The sequence below is a fragment of the Mesoplodon bidens genome, assembly GCF_964165515.1.
Source record: "Mesoplodon bidens genome assembly, chromosome: 15".
NCBI lineage: Eukaryota > Metazoa > Chordata > Mammalia > Artiodactyla > Ziphiidae > Mesoplodon > Mesoplodon bidens.
In genome coordinates, this window is record NC_138171.1 from 1,167,088 (window position 1) to 1,182,682 (window position 15,595).

Below are 15,595 nucleotides of genomic sequence, written 5' to 3' on the forward strand. Positions count from 1 at the left end.
GGCGTTCACCAGGACGCAGGACTGGGCGGCGGAGGTGGGGGAGGGCCAGGCCCCCGAGGATGCAGCCGGGATGGGACGCAGATCTCAGACGTCGGCGCCTCAATCCTCCTTACGTAAGCGGATCCAGCGCCAGATATGGGGCAGCTGTGGGGAGCCCTGGGGGTGCCCAGCTGCAGATGCTCTTTTCTGGGCTGGGAGAGAGCAGGAGCCCCAGGGATGGGGATGCTTCCCCTTTCTGGTTTCCGCTTCTGTCTTTTGAGACCCAAACACAAGTCAGAAAATCCGCACACAGCATAGATCACCCACATTCCCACCAAATTAACCATGACCACTGTTTTGGGGTATTTGCCTCCAGGGTTTTTGTTTTGATTGACATGAAATTTACCTATGACAAAATGCCTGGTCTTAGGTCCTCAGATCAGTGAGTTTCACTAGATTCGACCCCAAGGCCCCCATCCCCCAGAGCCCCCTCCAGCCCCTTCCAGCCTGTGCCCCGGTGGCTGTGATGGCTCTAATTTCCTCCCCAGAGGTGGGCTCTGCCTGTCCCTGACCTTGGTATGAGTGGAACCCCCCGTTCTCAGCCTTTCTGTCCTGTTCTTCCACCAGGTGTGGTGCGGTCAACACCCACCATGGCTGTGTCTCCATCCATAAAGAGTTTTGTCGTTAGTTGCTGAGTCGTGTTCTTCTGTCCGAATAAAGCAAGTCTGTGTCTCCGTCACCAGTGCTGGCCTCTGTCCGGTCATTCTGACTCAAGCCGCTGTGTACAGGTCCCGCTGGGTGTCCTCCTTCTTTCTCTTAGGGTTGACTGTGTTTCATTTTCTGTGTCTTGTGATGTTTTGACACCTTGGGGGCCTCACACACCGGTGAGAGGGTTGTTTCAGCACCATTTGTTGAAACACTGACCCTTCTACATTAAAATGCCTAAAACCAGTTTCCTCATATATTTTCTGTGCTTTTTAATGGTTTTTGGTCCAGTATGGGTTACTCCATCACGGCTAGAAGTAGAAAGCTGTATCTTGTCTTTTAATGCAATCTTTTGAAGCGTTAAAACTCCCCGCTATTTGTTGTAATTTCTGCTACACTGGGATATGGTCAGGCCGTCTCCCTTATTTTTCTGCTTGCATGTGTTCTACCCCCCTACATAGAAGAAAGCTTGATCTAGTTGGCTAATCTTGAAGGTTATATGTTCAGTGTTTTCCCTCCTGGTGGCTGCTCTTAACTTCAAGAGTGCTGGTATTTTTCAAGAGCTTAACAAGTTGATATGAAAACTGTCTCCGTCAGCCTCCCACCTCCGAAGAAAGCAAGCACCTCGGCTGCCCTCGGGGATTCTGGAACAGCCTGGAACCTAGACTAGGTTGCCACCGATGTGATGGTCTGGGGAGGGCTTGACGATTCCGTGAACGGCGAACGTCACTAGGGCTCTTACTTACCTGGGATTTTCCATGTATCGGGCCTAAGTGCTGGTTACTTCCCCTTTCTGCAGAAAACTCCGCCAACCGGATTTCGAAGAGGATCCCCTGTGACGTGTGACCTTCTCAGACTTTGTGGGCCTCAGAATGTATTTTCACCCCGTTCGTTTCAGTAGTAATTCTGCTGGGCATAAAATTCGAGCCTTTTCCCTTCAACGCTCTGAGGTCATTTCCCCCACCTTTTGAGGTAGAGCGACTCTTGTCTTTTTGTAGAGAAGTGTTTAAAGAACTTCCCCTCCGTCTTTGTTTTTTTGCATCAGTGACTCTAAGGGTATGTTCTAAGAGCCGGTCCCACTTCGCCCTCTGAGACTTTCCATCTGGGGTTTTAAATCCTCCTCTAATTCTCAGATCTTTAAAAAGTACTTACTTCGGGCTTCCCTGGTGGCGCAGTGGTTGAGAGTCCGCCTGCCGATGCAGGGGACACGGGTTCATGCCCCGGTCTGGGAAGATCCCACATGCCGCAGAGCGGCTAGGCCCGTGAGCCATGGCTGCTGAGCCTGCGCGTCCGGAGCCTGTGCTCTGCAAGGGGAGAGGCCACAACAGTGAGAAGGCCCGCCTACCGCAAAAAAAAAAAAAAAAAAAAAAAAAAAAGTACTTACTTCAACGTTCTGCCCCCTCCACTGACTTCCTGTTCCTTCTTGGAGCCCCTCATGAGGATGCAACGCTTCTTCCACTTTTATCCTCCCCCGAGCCCCTGGGTGGCTTCTCTCCCCCGATCCCACGGCCTGTCTGAAGTTGGGCCCGTAATTACTGCCCCACCGACTTTATTTCTCCTTTTGTCTCCCACGCCACGTTTCCTCGCACCTGTTCATTTCAGCTCCATGGCATTACTACCTGTCCTTCCCTCTTTGAAGATACTGTAATTTTAAATTAATGGACGAAAGGGGACCCGCATTCTCCTTCAACTCCTGAGACCTGCCCGGCGGTCGTGTGGCTCCTATGTCGCGTTTCCCGTTAACTCATCTTCCAAACCCGGGCGCAGCGCTGCGCGTGTGAATGTGCGGGAGCACATGTGCCCACAGGGGAGATGCACGCATGCGTGTGCGTGTGTGTGTGGCGTGCGCGCGCACAGGAGTAGGGGGGAGGTTTGGGAGGGACGTTTACTGTCCTGTGAGGGCTTCATGTCAGCCCTCGAGGCAGCTCAAACCATAAAGGGCCAGAGGCGATGCTACTGGACAGGGTGGTTGGCAGGGGCCAGTGCCCACTCCTGCCCATCTCGCCCTTCCTGCGGGGGCGTCGCCGAGCAGGTGTTCCCCGGCTCTGGAGCCTTCTCCTCTGCCCCTTGCCGGCCACATCCTGACAGGTGGTCTCTGGCAGCGTCCACCCCCCTCCTGTTGCCGCCCCCGGCCCTCCCCGCCCGGCCTTGGAGACGCGAGGGACTCAGTCCTGGGACGAGCCCAGTCTGTTTCACTGCCGCCAAGGTGGCGGCACCCACACTCTGCCCCCGTGAACCCCGCTCTCGCCAACCCACCCAGCACCTCCCCCCACCACCTGGCTGCTCTTGGGACCCTGGACCCCACCTCGCCCAGGGCTCAGCCCCCGCCCACCCCTTCCAAGCCATCACCTCCCCAGTCCAGCCACCTCCGTGCCAGTGGGCATCCCCCCAACCTGGCCACCTGCACTCTCATCTACAGGTCGTTCACACAGACACCAGGTCACGGCAGCCCCTGCTCAGAACCCCGGGGCTTCCGGTCGCTCTGAGGACAAAACCCAAACCCCTCCCCGCAGCCCCTGCCCCGCTCCCCGGTCCCCGGGCTGAGCCCCCACTGGCCTGTGCTCAGCTTGCTCTTTCCTCCTGCCATTTCTGGGTCAGGCGCAGCCAGGCCCGGCCCCAGGCTGCTCACGGGCGGCGCCCCTGCCCGGAACATTCCACGGTCTCCTCCTCCCACTCTGTCCTGTCTCTGCCCCAGTGTCACCTCGGAGCCTTCACTGGCCCCGCCCCCAGTTCTTCCCGGTGTTCAGGGAACTGCTTGGCCCCAGGGCCCACGGCTGGCTGGCCCAGGTGGATGGGGAGCCGGGGGGAGCGGTCACTGCACAGACGGTGGCATCCAGGCTGGTCAGAGGGAGGGGGAGGCGTGCGGGGCAGTGACGAGGCGAGGGGCCAGCGGGTTGGGGTCCCATGAGGCCTGAGCACATGGGGGCTGAGCCAGACTTTACGACTCTAGAGGAGGGGCCGCTACTAGGGAGGCGGGGAGCCCCTGGCTGGGCCCGGGGCAGCCACGCCAGCGTTCTCCATGCCCACCCCCACCCTGCGGACTCAGAGTGCAGCCGAGGCTGAGACCCCCTAAGCGGGGCCTGAGCTCTGGAGGGGCCGGCCGGGGGCACCCGGGCACCGGGGCCTGGGGGCTGCAGTGGCCTCACAGGAAGTGGGGGCAAGCGCCAGGGTAACAGGGAGACCATGGTGGGGGCTCCTCTCCGAGAGACGGGGGTGGGGAATCTGGGACTCCACCCGACGGGGCGGACGTGGGGCCCCGCCAATGAGCAGCACCTCCCTTGACAAGCACACGTGGTTTATGTGAACAGGAAGCGCACAGAGGAAAGGTTCCCAGGCCCGGCCTCTGCCTCCTCTCCTTCCACCTCCAGACCCTCTTCTCCAGCTGTGCTCGGTGTCCGGGATCCGGTGGGGGGACGTTCGGGCTCACTCGGGGCAGCAGGGGCACCGTCCTGGCAGGAGGACAGGGTGGGTGGGTCTGGGGGAGGCGGTGGACAGCTGACAGCCGTCAGGAAGCAACGCCCGGCCTGCGCGGCTGCGTGGACCAGGCCCCCGGGTCCCGGCTGGACCGTGAGCCGTCTGCACAAACCCGCTCCTCAGGACGCTGCCCCCTGGGCCCCTGCCCCAGTCAGCCAGCCTGGCCAGGTGTCCACTGTGGTGCTGACCCCCATCAGGGCCTCCCCACTGGGCCAGCCTCGGTCTCCCGCACCCACTTCAGTCCTGCCGGCTCCCCCGAGGCCCCCACATGCCCCACTGCGCCCACTCCAGTTGCTTCTCTAGCACCTGCACGACTTTCCCCGCTGCTCCCCGCCCCCCCACCGCTCCTCCCTGCAGCCCAGGGCTGCCTGTCCGACTGAGGGCTCCAGGCTCAGCCAAGGGGAAGGAGGGATGTGCCGGACCAAGGGGTGCAGGTGGCAGTGCTTTCCTTTCTTGAAGGTCCTATGCTGACCTGGGGAAGGTGGGTCCTGGGGGCAGCGGGTCCAGCCTTCAGGTTGAGGCTGAAAGCTTAGGGTCGGGGGTCCCTGACCTCAAACAGGCACTGATCATTGTCTCAGAGGCCGGGGTTTAGTGTGCGGTGGGGACGGGGGAGGGGGCTGGGATGGGCATCATGACAGCGCCTGCCAGCTTTGGACGGCAGGTACAAACGGGGGGCACTTACGGCAAAGACAATGTCTGGGGGACTGTGGTGGGTGCAGTCGGGGGGGATCCCTTCCCCGCCCATCCCCGTCGCCCCCCCCCACCGCCCTCGGCGCAGAACTGTCCTCCCAGCCGCCACATCCCACCCCCACCCATCTCCTCCTCCCCATCGAGGCCACGAGCTCCATCTCCCCTCATCAACTTCTCCATCCATCTCAGCATCTAGCATCTGAGCCGTGAACAGCGCCACAGCCCCAGTCAGATGGACGGACTCATTACAATAAGGTCACTGGACCAAGCCTCCCGCTGCAGCAGCCAAGGAGAGAGGGACGGATCAGGGACGGGAGGGAGGGGACCAGAGGGTGGGGAGGGGGCCCTAAGCTCAGGCTTGCTGGGAGGTTGGGGAAGAGGCTGTTTCGAGGGCCCCAGGCAGCCAGGCAGCCCCAGTTCTGTGTGCGTTCAGGGATCCTGTCTCCCCACCCGTCACCTGGGGGAGGAGGGCCACACAGAGCCACCAGCCCCAGGACTGGGGGAGACCCTTCCCCACGGGGGCCAATACCTCTGTCCTCTGGGCGGGGGCCACCGTGCCCCCCTTCTCCAGGGAGCCGGGCCCCTCTGCGCGTGCCCAAGGCCCTGGGGGCCTCCAAGATGGGCATGGGGGGCCGGGTGCTCTCGTGGGTGCAGGCGTGGAGCTTCAGCACGTGCGCTGCGGGGGAGGACGGTCAGAGGGGGCAGGGCAGGGAGACCTTCCCTTGCTCCCTGCCTTGCCCCGAGGCACGTGGCCCAGGAGAACGGCCGCAAGGCTGGGTTCGCTAATGACCGGGCGCCGGGCGTCCCTTCCCTCCCGGGTGAAGACGGAGGCTCTGGGGTCCTCACAGGAGGCTGGGCCACTCACTCTGGATGGCGGACTCGCAGGCCTGGCCCACGAGCTGGTAGATGGTGGCCAAGGACTGTGGCTCGCCCTGCAATGCAGGACAGGCCACGTGGCCAGCGGATTGAGCAGCCCGAGTCAGTGCCTCCCTGTGCTTCCCCAGGGACGGCCCAGACCCCAGACTCCCCACACTCACCTTCTCTCCTCGCTCCCCCTTGGGCCCCGGCAGCCCCTGTGTGGGATGAAAAGGAGAAGCATCTGGACCCCGTGGCCACCCGCCCACCGTGCCCCCCAACCGAAGGCTTCGTGTGGGACTCATCCCAGGAGTCCCCAGAGGACAGAGGACCCACCTCTCCCGCTGCGAGAGGGACCTTCCCTGCCCCCCGGGCCCCCCCCAGCCTGCAGGCCCAGGTCTGCCCCTCCCCGGCCCCCAGAGCCCACGTCCCCTCACCTGCCCCCCACCTTGTCTGTGTTGGGCCGGGCAGGGGGCAGGGCAGCCTGGGCTCTCTCCCCTGCGAGCTTTGTGCCGGCCTTGCTCTACAAACGTGCCCGTCGCAGGACACCCCGAGCGGTCAGCGGGGACAAGTCTGCACACGTGACCCCCCTTGCTGTCTGGCGGGTGGGCTGGGTAGGGAGGGGCTTACCGTGGGCCCCACAGCCCCCGGGGGTCCTCGCTCCCCGCTGCTGCCTCTGGCCCCCACCGTGCCCTGGAAGCCCTGCAAAGGCGGGGGTTCCGGTTTGGCTGCAGCTCCCGTGCGGTGGCCCCTCCCTCCGGTCCCGCCTGCCCTGGGCCAAGAGCAAGCTAAGACAAGCTAAGGGAACCCTTTAGCTTGTCCCCAGCCCCCTGCAGGCTGTGCCTCCTGCCCACCCTGCGCCCAGGCAGCCTCCCGCACGCCCTGCCCGTTGTCGCTAATGCTGCACTAACACGTCCCCACCCGCGTCCCAGTAGTCCGGGTGTGACCGCAGGACGGGCCCCCCGGGGGGGCCTCTTGCAGGAGGGGCAGCTCGGCCTTCCAGGAACGCAGCGAGGCCGACCCCCGGGAGACCCTGGCCGGGTCTGGGCTGCCAGCACCGGACTCCCCACTCACAGCAGCTCCCCAGCCCGAGCTCCGCTCTGAGCTCCGGGAGCACCAGGCCGGGAGGGCAGGCGCTTCCGAGTGAGCCGTGGTGCCCCCAGCCCTCCAGCAGGGCCACCGGGTGAGGGTTTCTGGAGGCGGAGGGGGAGAAGGGGGCCCGACCTCGTCCCGCGGCCAGGCCCGCCCGGGAGCCCAGGCACCTTCGTGCCCTGTGGAATTGGCGGCGTTTCCTACCAACCTGCCCGATGCAGGGAGCGGGGAGGGAGCGGGGAGGGGGCGGGGGGGGGGGCGCGGCTGCTGCGCCACCGCCGACAAGGCCCCCAGCCTGGGGCCCAGAGGCCTCCCCGGTCACTGCTCAGCTCAGCCCCAGGAAACCTGGGGAGGGCCGGTGGGGTGAGTGGTGTTGGGGGCTCACGGAGGAGGCAATACGCACCCTAGGGCCAGGGGGTCCGGGCAGGCCAGCAGTCCCCTCCAGGCCTCTCATTCCCTGAGGGCAAAGGAAGGGGTGGGCGGGGCAGAGGCAGGTGCCCCTCCCACAGTGACCCCCAAAACCCACCGCTGTGGGGGGTACATGCTTGTGCCGGGCTAAGGCTGGTCCATCCCAGGGCCTGCCCCCGCCCCGGGCAGTGGCCACTCATGCCCCAGTCTGTGTGGGCTGACGCTCCCCTCCCACCGGCCAGGCCCCGGCGGGGGCAGGATAGGGGGGGAGGTGGGTGTGGGGTAGAGAAAGAAGCCCCACCACAGCCTCCATCTCCAGACCCTCCCGGCCAGGCTCCTCTCCCACCTTTGGTCCCTGGACGCCAACCTTCCCAGGGGTGCCCTGGAGGCCGGGGTGGCCCTGGAATAGAACAGAGGCAGCCAGCCAGGCTGGGCCGAGGTCCGACCCGGAGGGGCAGGCCCTGTCCCCAGACCCCTGTCCCGAGCACACAGCACTTGTGCTCCGAGTGTGGTCTGAACCAGACCTGCAAGCCGGGGCGTCCATGGTCCCCCTTCTCTCCTTTGACCCCTGGTGGACCCTGGAGGGGGAAGATGGATGGGCTGGAGGGTGAGGGGAGAGGGGCGGGGGGATGGGCTGGAGGGCGAGGGGAGAGGGGCGGGGCGATGGGAGGGAGGGCGAGGGGAGAGGGGCGGGGGGTGGGTGGGTGCTGGGGGGTAGGCAACACCTACCACGGGTCCCTGGATGGTTCGGCCCTGGGTGCCTGGTGACCCCTGCTGACCTCCAGGACCCTCGGGTCCCATCTGTCCGGGTGGTCCGGGCTCTCCCTGGAGACACGGGGGTGTGTGGTGGAGCTGAGAAGACACGTGGCCCGTCCTGCGGCCCCTCCTTCGATCCCACCCTCCTGCCGGCCCATGGTCTCCAGACCCAGGCCCGTCACAGGCATCTTCGTCCTCACAGACCACTCTGGGAGGGAGGGGTCCTGCTATGACCCACCGTATAGCCAGGAGCTGGGCCGACTCTGGACGGGCCAGCACAGAGCCCTGAACCCCAGACACCAGAACATCCTACGAAACCTCTAAGGGACAGGTGACACTAACGCCATTTAAACTGCTTGATTCTGCTTTCAAATCATCATGTGAGCCATGCGCATCAATGCACCAAACTCCATAAAGAAAACCGCAGGCACCGCCATTTGTGAATGTCAACGCGACAATCCTAAATAAAGCCCGAGCGCACAGAAGCCTGCAGCCCATTACATGGGCAGCGAGTGCTCGGTGACCACGCCGGCTTGTAACGGGAGCAGGCGTAGTTCAGAATTTGGGAGAGATTAAATCATTCACCAAACTAATAGCTTCAAGAAGAAAAATGGTTTGCGTCCACAGCAGCTGATGAGGCACTAAATCTTATTAAACGCCCATTCTTGATTTTTAAGATCTCCTAATAAGGGTAGGATTTGACTATCACGTGGCAAAATGTATCTGTCTCAGCTCCCAGGCCAGCCCCACACTCAACCGGCAAACACCAGAAGCATTTCTGTGAAGTCAAGATGAGGACATCTTCTATCACCGCGGTTCTCTGACAAACTCTGGAGTGTCACCATACCAGACAAATAAACGAGAAAAATAAAAATAAAAATAAACGAGTGTAATAAAAATCGGAGTCAGTGAAGTGACTTTTCACAGGTGATGTAAATTTAAACCAGGAAATTCCAAGCAAACCATCTGAAAATTAAAAAACTATTGCAAATAAGATAATTGAATAATAAATGGGGCACAAAAGTCATACACAGAGATGACAGAGGATTGGGGGGCCTGAGTGTGGAGCTGGACACCAGGATCCGCGTCGCAGGCAGCCGTTTGGACTCTGGAGTCCGTGGAAACTCGTGATGTGATTAGGCTGCATTTGAAGTTGGCGGGGGCTGGCTACCCAACCCTGGGAGGACCGACGGGGCAGTGGTCTGGGGAGGGAGGAGGAAGCATGTTGTGTGTCGGAAGGTGCTAGAAGCACTAGAAGGGACCGTGAGCAGGTGGGCCCCCTCAGACTGAGGAAAGCCTTTAAACACGGTGCGAAAGTCAGGAGCCGTAGAGACAGACCCACGCAGTCCACTAGACAAAGGCGATTCTAAAATCTGCCTGGAGACACGTACGGTAGACCAGGTCAAAAGACAACAACAGGGTGAACTAGGCACAACTCAGGTCACAGGTGTTTCCATTAAACCTAGAGCCCCACGAGCGAAGAAGAGATAACTCATCGGAGCGGGGGCTGGAGGCCACGCGTCCAGCAAGAAAATACCAGCAACTTTCAAAGCCGCTGGAGCCACTGGGGAGAGAAACACACTTCAGGGCAGAAGACACACGTCCTGGCCAGACGCCCAAGACGGCCCGTCACGCTGTCCCTAGGTGGGGCCCCGCGGGGAGGGCACCATAGCCCGGCTGGGGGGCCCCGCTCCCGCCTGGGATTGGGCTGCGGGGGGCTCAGTCCTGCACCACGCCCCCAGGACGCCTCACAACTCACCCTGGGCCCTGGGAAGCCCTGCTCTCCTGGGCTTCCGTCCCTCCCGGGGTGGCCCTGCAGAGGCACAAGCAAGGCTGAGGCCGGGCTGCACGCTGGCCTCCCCAGCAGTGCCCTGGGCTCCAGTCCCCACCTTTAGGGGGAGAAGAAGGAGGGGCTCCAGGGGTGAGGGCGTCCTGGCCCACCCTGCCCCCCCACAGCCACCTGGTTACCGCGTTCATGGGCTCAGGCGGGTCTGGGTTCCAGCCCTGGCCCCTCCCTGGTGAGGTCTGTGGACCACCAGCTAGAACGGGTCCTGGAGCCTCAGGGTGGCCAGAGGGTCTGGACCTGCCCCACAACGGGGCCCAGGCCTGGAGCCGCCTCCTTGGAGGCCTGGGGAAAGGCCCCCCCAGGGCTACCCTACAGCCCAGAGCGCCCAGGACAGAGGCTGCCTGCGTGGCTGCGACTTGTGGCCAGGGACCAGCGCAGTGCTGCAGACTGCTGGGCCCGGACCCCCACCCCAGCGGGCAAGTGTGGCTCCGACACCAGAGAGGGGCCTGCTCGGGAGAGGGCGGCCATCGGGAGGAAGGGGCTTGCAGGAGGCGACATGTGGGCCGGGGGGTGGAAGAGGCAGGCAGGACACTCATGACGTCTATCTCATCTGGGTGGTGGGCCTAGGGACGGCTGCTGGGGCATGCAGGGGGGCCACCCTCATCACCGCTGGCAGCAAGATGTTGCCAAGAGTCCCTGGTCACCTCAGGGAGGAGCTGCTGGACTCACAGGAGGTCCTTGGGGGCCCGGGGGCCCAGGGGTCTGCGAGGAACATGCACAGGCAGAAGGGAAGGCAGGGCAGGTCTCTCCATCCTTCTGGGAGAAAGGAGACCCCCACCGTTAAATGGGCCCTTTCCTCACTTCTTGTTCGACCCTAGAGCTCAGGGTATCCACGGACCAGGGTCCAGGGAATCTCCAAACCCACCCCTGGGAGGCTGGGGGGGAGGGGGGAGGACCTGGTCCTGGGTGCCCACCCCCACAGCTACCTGGCACAAGCCCCCAACAGGACTCCCTCTCTCACTCCCTTGCAGGCCACCAGCATGGCCAAGCCCAGTGTGGGCACCCAGGGGAGTTGGTAAGGACCCCTGCCCACAACTGTGCCCACAGAAAAGGGCAGTGGCCCTGAGTGCGTGGAAGCAGCCACCCCTGGGGCTGGGGGCTTCCAGGCCTGCTCCAGCCTGCCTTGCCTCAGGGCCTCCAGGACACACATCCAGCCGCCCTGAGCTCTGGCTCTAGCCCCGGGGGCCACCTCTTCCAGGAAGGCTGTCTGGATTTCTCCCAGAGCGGCAATGACCTGGATGGCCAGTCTACCCCCAGACTCTTTTGCCCTCAGTGGGCACTTGCCCGCCTACCGAAGCCGGGAGCTCGCAGCACCTGTCCTCCTCTGCCCAGGAGTCACTGCACACAATCTGTAGCATCTGGAGCTGGAACTGCAGGTGGGGGGGAGGGGCAGGGTCGGCCAGGGGCAGCTGGGTCGGGTGCGGGAGGGGGTCCGCCAGCCCTGGGCTCTCTGGCTCACCGAGGCTGAGCTGCTCCGGGGGCCCCGGGCCTTGGCCAGTCTCCCCAGCGAGACGAAGCCGGTGGTGGGCAGGCTGCCGGCCTCCCCAGTGGGCTTCTCAGCCACCTTCCGGCAGTCTACGTAGAGCCTGACCTTGGAGCGGCCCACGGCTATGTGCACCTGGGAGACACCAGGAGGTCTCCCGCAGCCCGGGGCCAAGCAGGGCTCCCTTCCACGCCCACAGGCCAGGGCCAGAGCGGGGAGGGGCAGGTGACCTGGGGCCTGGGGTCAGGATCCTGACTCCACCCCAAGTCTCGTGAGACCCCCCTCACGGGGCCTCAATTTCCCTTCTGTAAAATGGACCAAATGACATCCCGCACAGCCCCTCCCAGGGACTTGTGGGACGCAGGAAAAAGGGCTGGATGCTCTCTGACCCAAATTAAGGTAAGGACGTCCAGGGTAGAGGGGACCACAGGAGCAGAGGGGGAGCCACGGTGACGGGGGGCGGGCAGCCTGTGTCCTGCAGAGCCCCATGGGGTGCCTGTCCCAGAACTTGGGAGCCAGGAGGGCCTTAGGGAGGGAGGCACATGCTCTGGTCCTTCCAGGACCTTCCAGGACCTTGTGGAAGCTCCCAAAGAATATCCTCCTCACTTCGGGCAGATCGAAGGTGACCTCCTGCAAGGTGGCCCTGGGGTCACGGTTGAAGTAGGTCAACGACTTTCTGCTGGCTGAGGGGCAGGGCAGGGAGCACGTGAGACCCCCAGGCGAAAGGCGGGAGGACCCACCCAGAGTGGAACAGCAGGGTGGGGGCCGTGATGGGTGTGCAAAGCCTCAGAGGCCGTGCTGCATCAGTGGCCCCTGCCTCTGGGGAGTGACCTGGGCCCACCGCTCCCCTCCAACTGACCGTCCAGCAGGACCCCCACGACAGGCTGGAAGTCTTCAGCCGCCACCTGCCACAGCGCGAAGACCTCGCGAGGCGTCTCGGGGAGCAGGCGCAGGAGGAAGACGACTGTGTGTTCCGTGGGGAGGGTGGCCAGGTGGATGTCGCTGTGGGGACACAGCAGGGGCGACCGCAGGCCTGAGAGGAGGCCGGACCCCCGGGACCGCGGAGTGGTGTCCTCGGGGCCAGGCTGGGCCTCTCTGCCTCGGCTTCCCGTGAGTAACACGGGGAGTGACGGGCAGGACTCCCGTCCCGGGCCTGTCAGGTTTCAACGGGAACATCTCCCCCAAGGCCCAGCAGGGAGCACGGCCAGTGTCCATGATGATCGTTCTTCAGGGTCTCTGCTATGGGTGGGGAGGGTGCAGGTCGAGGGCTCCCAGCAAAGTCTCTGAGCCTGTCTCCTGGGCCAGGAGCCCACAAGCCCAGAGGCAGCTCTGCCCTTGGGAGCTGCTCAGACTGGGTGGGCAGCTGGGGCCTGTGCTGGTGCCATGCCCACCCTGGTGCTCAGTGGTGGGGAGGGGCAGGGAACAGGGCCTTGAGTCACCCAGTAAAATTGCTAACGGCCTGCAGCGTCCCTGTTTGCTCTTCCTTTGCTCTCGGGATAACCAAGGGCCTGGAGGACACAGCCCAGCCTCATTGCTGCAATTCTTTAAGCAAACCAACCCCAGGGCCTTGGCATGTGCTGCTCCTTTTCCTGAGAGCCCTCCCCTCTCCCATTCTCTCCTACTCTCTGCCACCTCCTGGGGAGCCTTCCTGACCCAGGGAGGAGCCCCTTCCATTCTTAGCAGCCCCAGGGTTGTATTTTGTATTTCTCGAATTTCTATTATAAAGTACGTGATCTACCTTTACAATGTAAAACATTTTAACTTAAGAAAAATTATGCTGTGCATGTGGAATTTCCAATGAGTGATTAAAGACACCTCCATATACGAAGTGGGGTGACTATTAGACCTCGGAGGTCATCACAAGCCTTGATTGTGGTGAGTCACAAAGCAGTGGTTTCTTACAGACCCCGGATATTCGCAGAATCAAATTAAAGCACAAAGGAGGCAGGAGTTCTCAGGGAGACAAATCTGGTGGCCGCCGCCCAGAAGTCTGCAAGTTTGGTCAATCCCTGGGCCACAGGGGGAGAAGGACCCCCTCCCACCGTGGCCTCATTGCGCCCACAAGAGATTTATTGATCTGTGGAACTCGGATTCCCGGAGCCCACGTTCCCCCGGGAGTCTCCCTGGCTGGCTCTGGGGTGGAGCCGCTGGGCCTGGGGGACTCCCCCTCCCACGACCCCCGCAGGGTGCCCTCCTGCTTCCAGGCCCACGCCGCCCCGACCTGGCCCGGCGGGTCAGCTGAGCATCCTTGAACAGCGTGAAGGTCCTGAAGGGACCAAAGGCCGAGGGCTCCACGGCCACGCCACGGATGGAGGCGGACTCCTTCTCCACCAGCCCGAAGGCTGCCATCAGGTCAAAGCCTGGGGAGGGGGGCGCGAGGGACAATCAGAGACAGGAGGGGAGGTGGGGGGCAGGAGGCAGAGAAGAAGGCCAGGTGTCAGGTGCGAGTAGGCGGCGGAGGCAGCGAGGGAGATGCAGGCCTCCCCCTGCCCTCCATCCTGACCTGGGGAGGGACACGCAAGCAGCACCGTCCTGCCCCTTCTGTCGCCCGCAGCCCTCGCCTCCCTGTGACCCTCAGTGCCCGGACCCCCGCCCAGCCCACCCCCATCCCCGCTCGCCAGCCCTGCAGCTGGGGCTGAGCAGCTTGCTGGACATCCCGCGGGAGACCCAGCCCCAAGCTGGGCCCCCGCCTGCAGCCCGACCCCACCACCCCGACCTGGCAGGTCTCCCTGACCATGGGGGCCCATGTGTCAGCCTTCCCTCTGGCTGTCTCAGACCCACAGCAGTAAAGATGCGACGCCAGGGACCCTGGCTCAGCCCCTCGCCCGCCCAGTCCCAGGCCACCCTCAAGACAAGGACCCAGAGGAGGAGGGGCGGCTAGGGGCTGGTGGGGAGCAGCCGCCACCCAGGGTGGGGGGACCTACCTGGGAGGGAGCCATCCGGGTGGAGGGCCGGGCAGGCTGCTGAGAGGTGACGGAGGTCAGGGTCAGTGGGGAGGGGCCCTCATGGCCGGACACCATGGCCTGCGGTCCCCACACCTCAGGGACGGGGATGGGACAGGGACAGTGTCCTGCTGCCTTAGGGTCCACCCCCAGGAAGACGGCAGCCGGCTGCGTGCTGCCACCGGGGGCTGCACCCAAGGCGGGGTGCCCCAGGCGGCGGGGCCAGGGAGATGCCTGGGTGTGAGGACGCGCCTGGGGCACTGCCACCCTGGGACCCAGCTGTGCAGGCCTGACCCACTGCCAGGCTCTGCGTGGGCGCTCAGGATCGCTCACGGGCGAGTGCGTGCAGAAACTGGGACCCTCAGGGCGGGGAGCGGCTCCCCCCTCAAAAAACAGGAACGGTGCTGAGCCTCAGGTAGTGAGGCCCTCGTCCCCAGAGGTATTCAAGCCAAAACCAGGCAACCCCATGGAGGGGACGCAGAGGGAAGCTGGGGCGGTCAGCTAACTAGCCTCTGAGGGCCTTCTACTCCGAGCATCTGATTGTCCAAGAAAAGCAGCAAAACAAAACAAAAGACTCCTCTCAGCCGGGTCCTGGCCTGCAGGTGGTGGGGCCCCAGGGAAAACCGATACCCCGATGGTGGGGCCAGCCCGGCATGGGCCCTGGGCTCCACTGCAGCCACCCGGTCTGTGGTCTGCGTCCAGCTTCCTGCTCCTACAGGCCAGACGTCTGCCCTGAGCCTCCCAGATGCAGATCCAGGAGAACACCGGCTGCTCCCCAGCCTTGGGCACCTGCAGTCCGGGCCACAGCCGCGATCCCCTCCGCGTCAGCCTGATGCGTTCAGCTGGACTGCAGTGGCCTTAACCCTTGGGGTAGCGGTTAGCATCCTACACCGAGGAAGGTCTTGCGTGAAGACCGGATCTCCTTCCGCTAAGGTCTGCAGTGCAGGGTGCCTCCAGGAGTGACAGGGCCCACACGTCCTGGCTCCCAGGGACCTGCCAGGGTTCTGGGTCCGGCTGGGGTCTGCTGGGGCCTGGGGGTCTTAGTGCCCACTCACCCGTCTGGCCCGTGGCAGACACTGCCACACTCTTCCCTGCTCCGTAGACGGCTGAAACCAGGACCTGGTACTTGGTGGCCGCCAGCAGGTCAGGGAGAGTCACATGGCTTCTGGGTCCTGGAACGGAGATCTGGCGGGGGAGGGGAGATGGTCACCTGAGCGTCTTTGCTCATTTGGGTGTCTCAGCTCCCTGTGGGTCCTGCCATGGAAGAGTGGCCCCCTTAACAGGCAGGGTGGGACGTGTCTCCCCCGAGGCCCAGGACCCAGGGGCCCACGAGGGGCGATGGCTTCCCGGCTCCAGGGAGACCCA

General features: G+C 63.5%; 1 protein-coding gene across 1 annotated transcript in view; it reads right to left on the reverse strand.

Moving 5' to 3' along the window:
* Nucleotides 1-4,029: 4,029 nt before the first annotated feature.
* COL20A1 (collagen type XX alpha 1 chain) overlaps nt 4,030-15,595 on the reverse strand; it is a 31,026-nt gene continuing 19,460 nt past the window's right edge. Inside the window, exons 19-35 of the mRNA XM_081255977.1 lie at nt 15,286-15,415; nt 14,213-14,248; nt 13,510-13,648; nt 12,148-12,290; nt 11,862-11,971; nt 11,265-11,423; nt 11,098-11,175; nt 10,475-10,561; nt 9,719-9,772; nt 7,728-7,781; nt 7,550-7,603; nt 7,199-7,252; nt 6,334-6,405; nt 5,886-5,921; nt 5,714-5,780; nt 5,378-5,524; nt 4,030-4,133 (exon numbers count right to left, since the gene is read on the reverse strand). Coding sequence (XP_081112103.1) covers nt 4,108-4,133; nt 5,378-5,524; nt 5,714-5,780; nt 5,886-5,921; nt 6,334-6,405; nt 7,199-7,252; nt 7,550-7,603; nt 7,728-7,781; nt 9,719-9,772; nt 10,475-10,561; nt 11,098-11,175; nt 11,265-11,423; nt 11,862-11,971; nt 12,148-12,290; nt 13,510-13,648; nt 14,213-14,248; nt 15,286-15,415 — 1,446 coding nt within the window. The 3' untranslated portion in view covers nt 4,030-4,107. The remainder of the gene's footprint in view (nt 4,134-5,377; nt 5,525-5,713; nt 5,781-5,885; nt 5,922-6,333; nt 6,406-7,198; nt 7,253-7,549; nt 7,604-7,727; nt 7,782-9,718; nt 9,773-10,474; nt 10,562-11,097; nt 11,176-11,264; nt 11,424-11,861; nt 11,972-12,147; nt 12,291-13,509; nt 13,649-14,212; nt 14,249-15,285; nt 15,416-15,595) is intronic.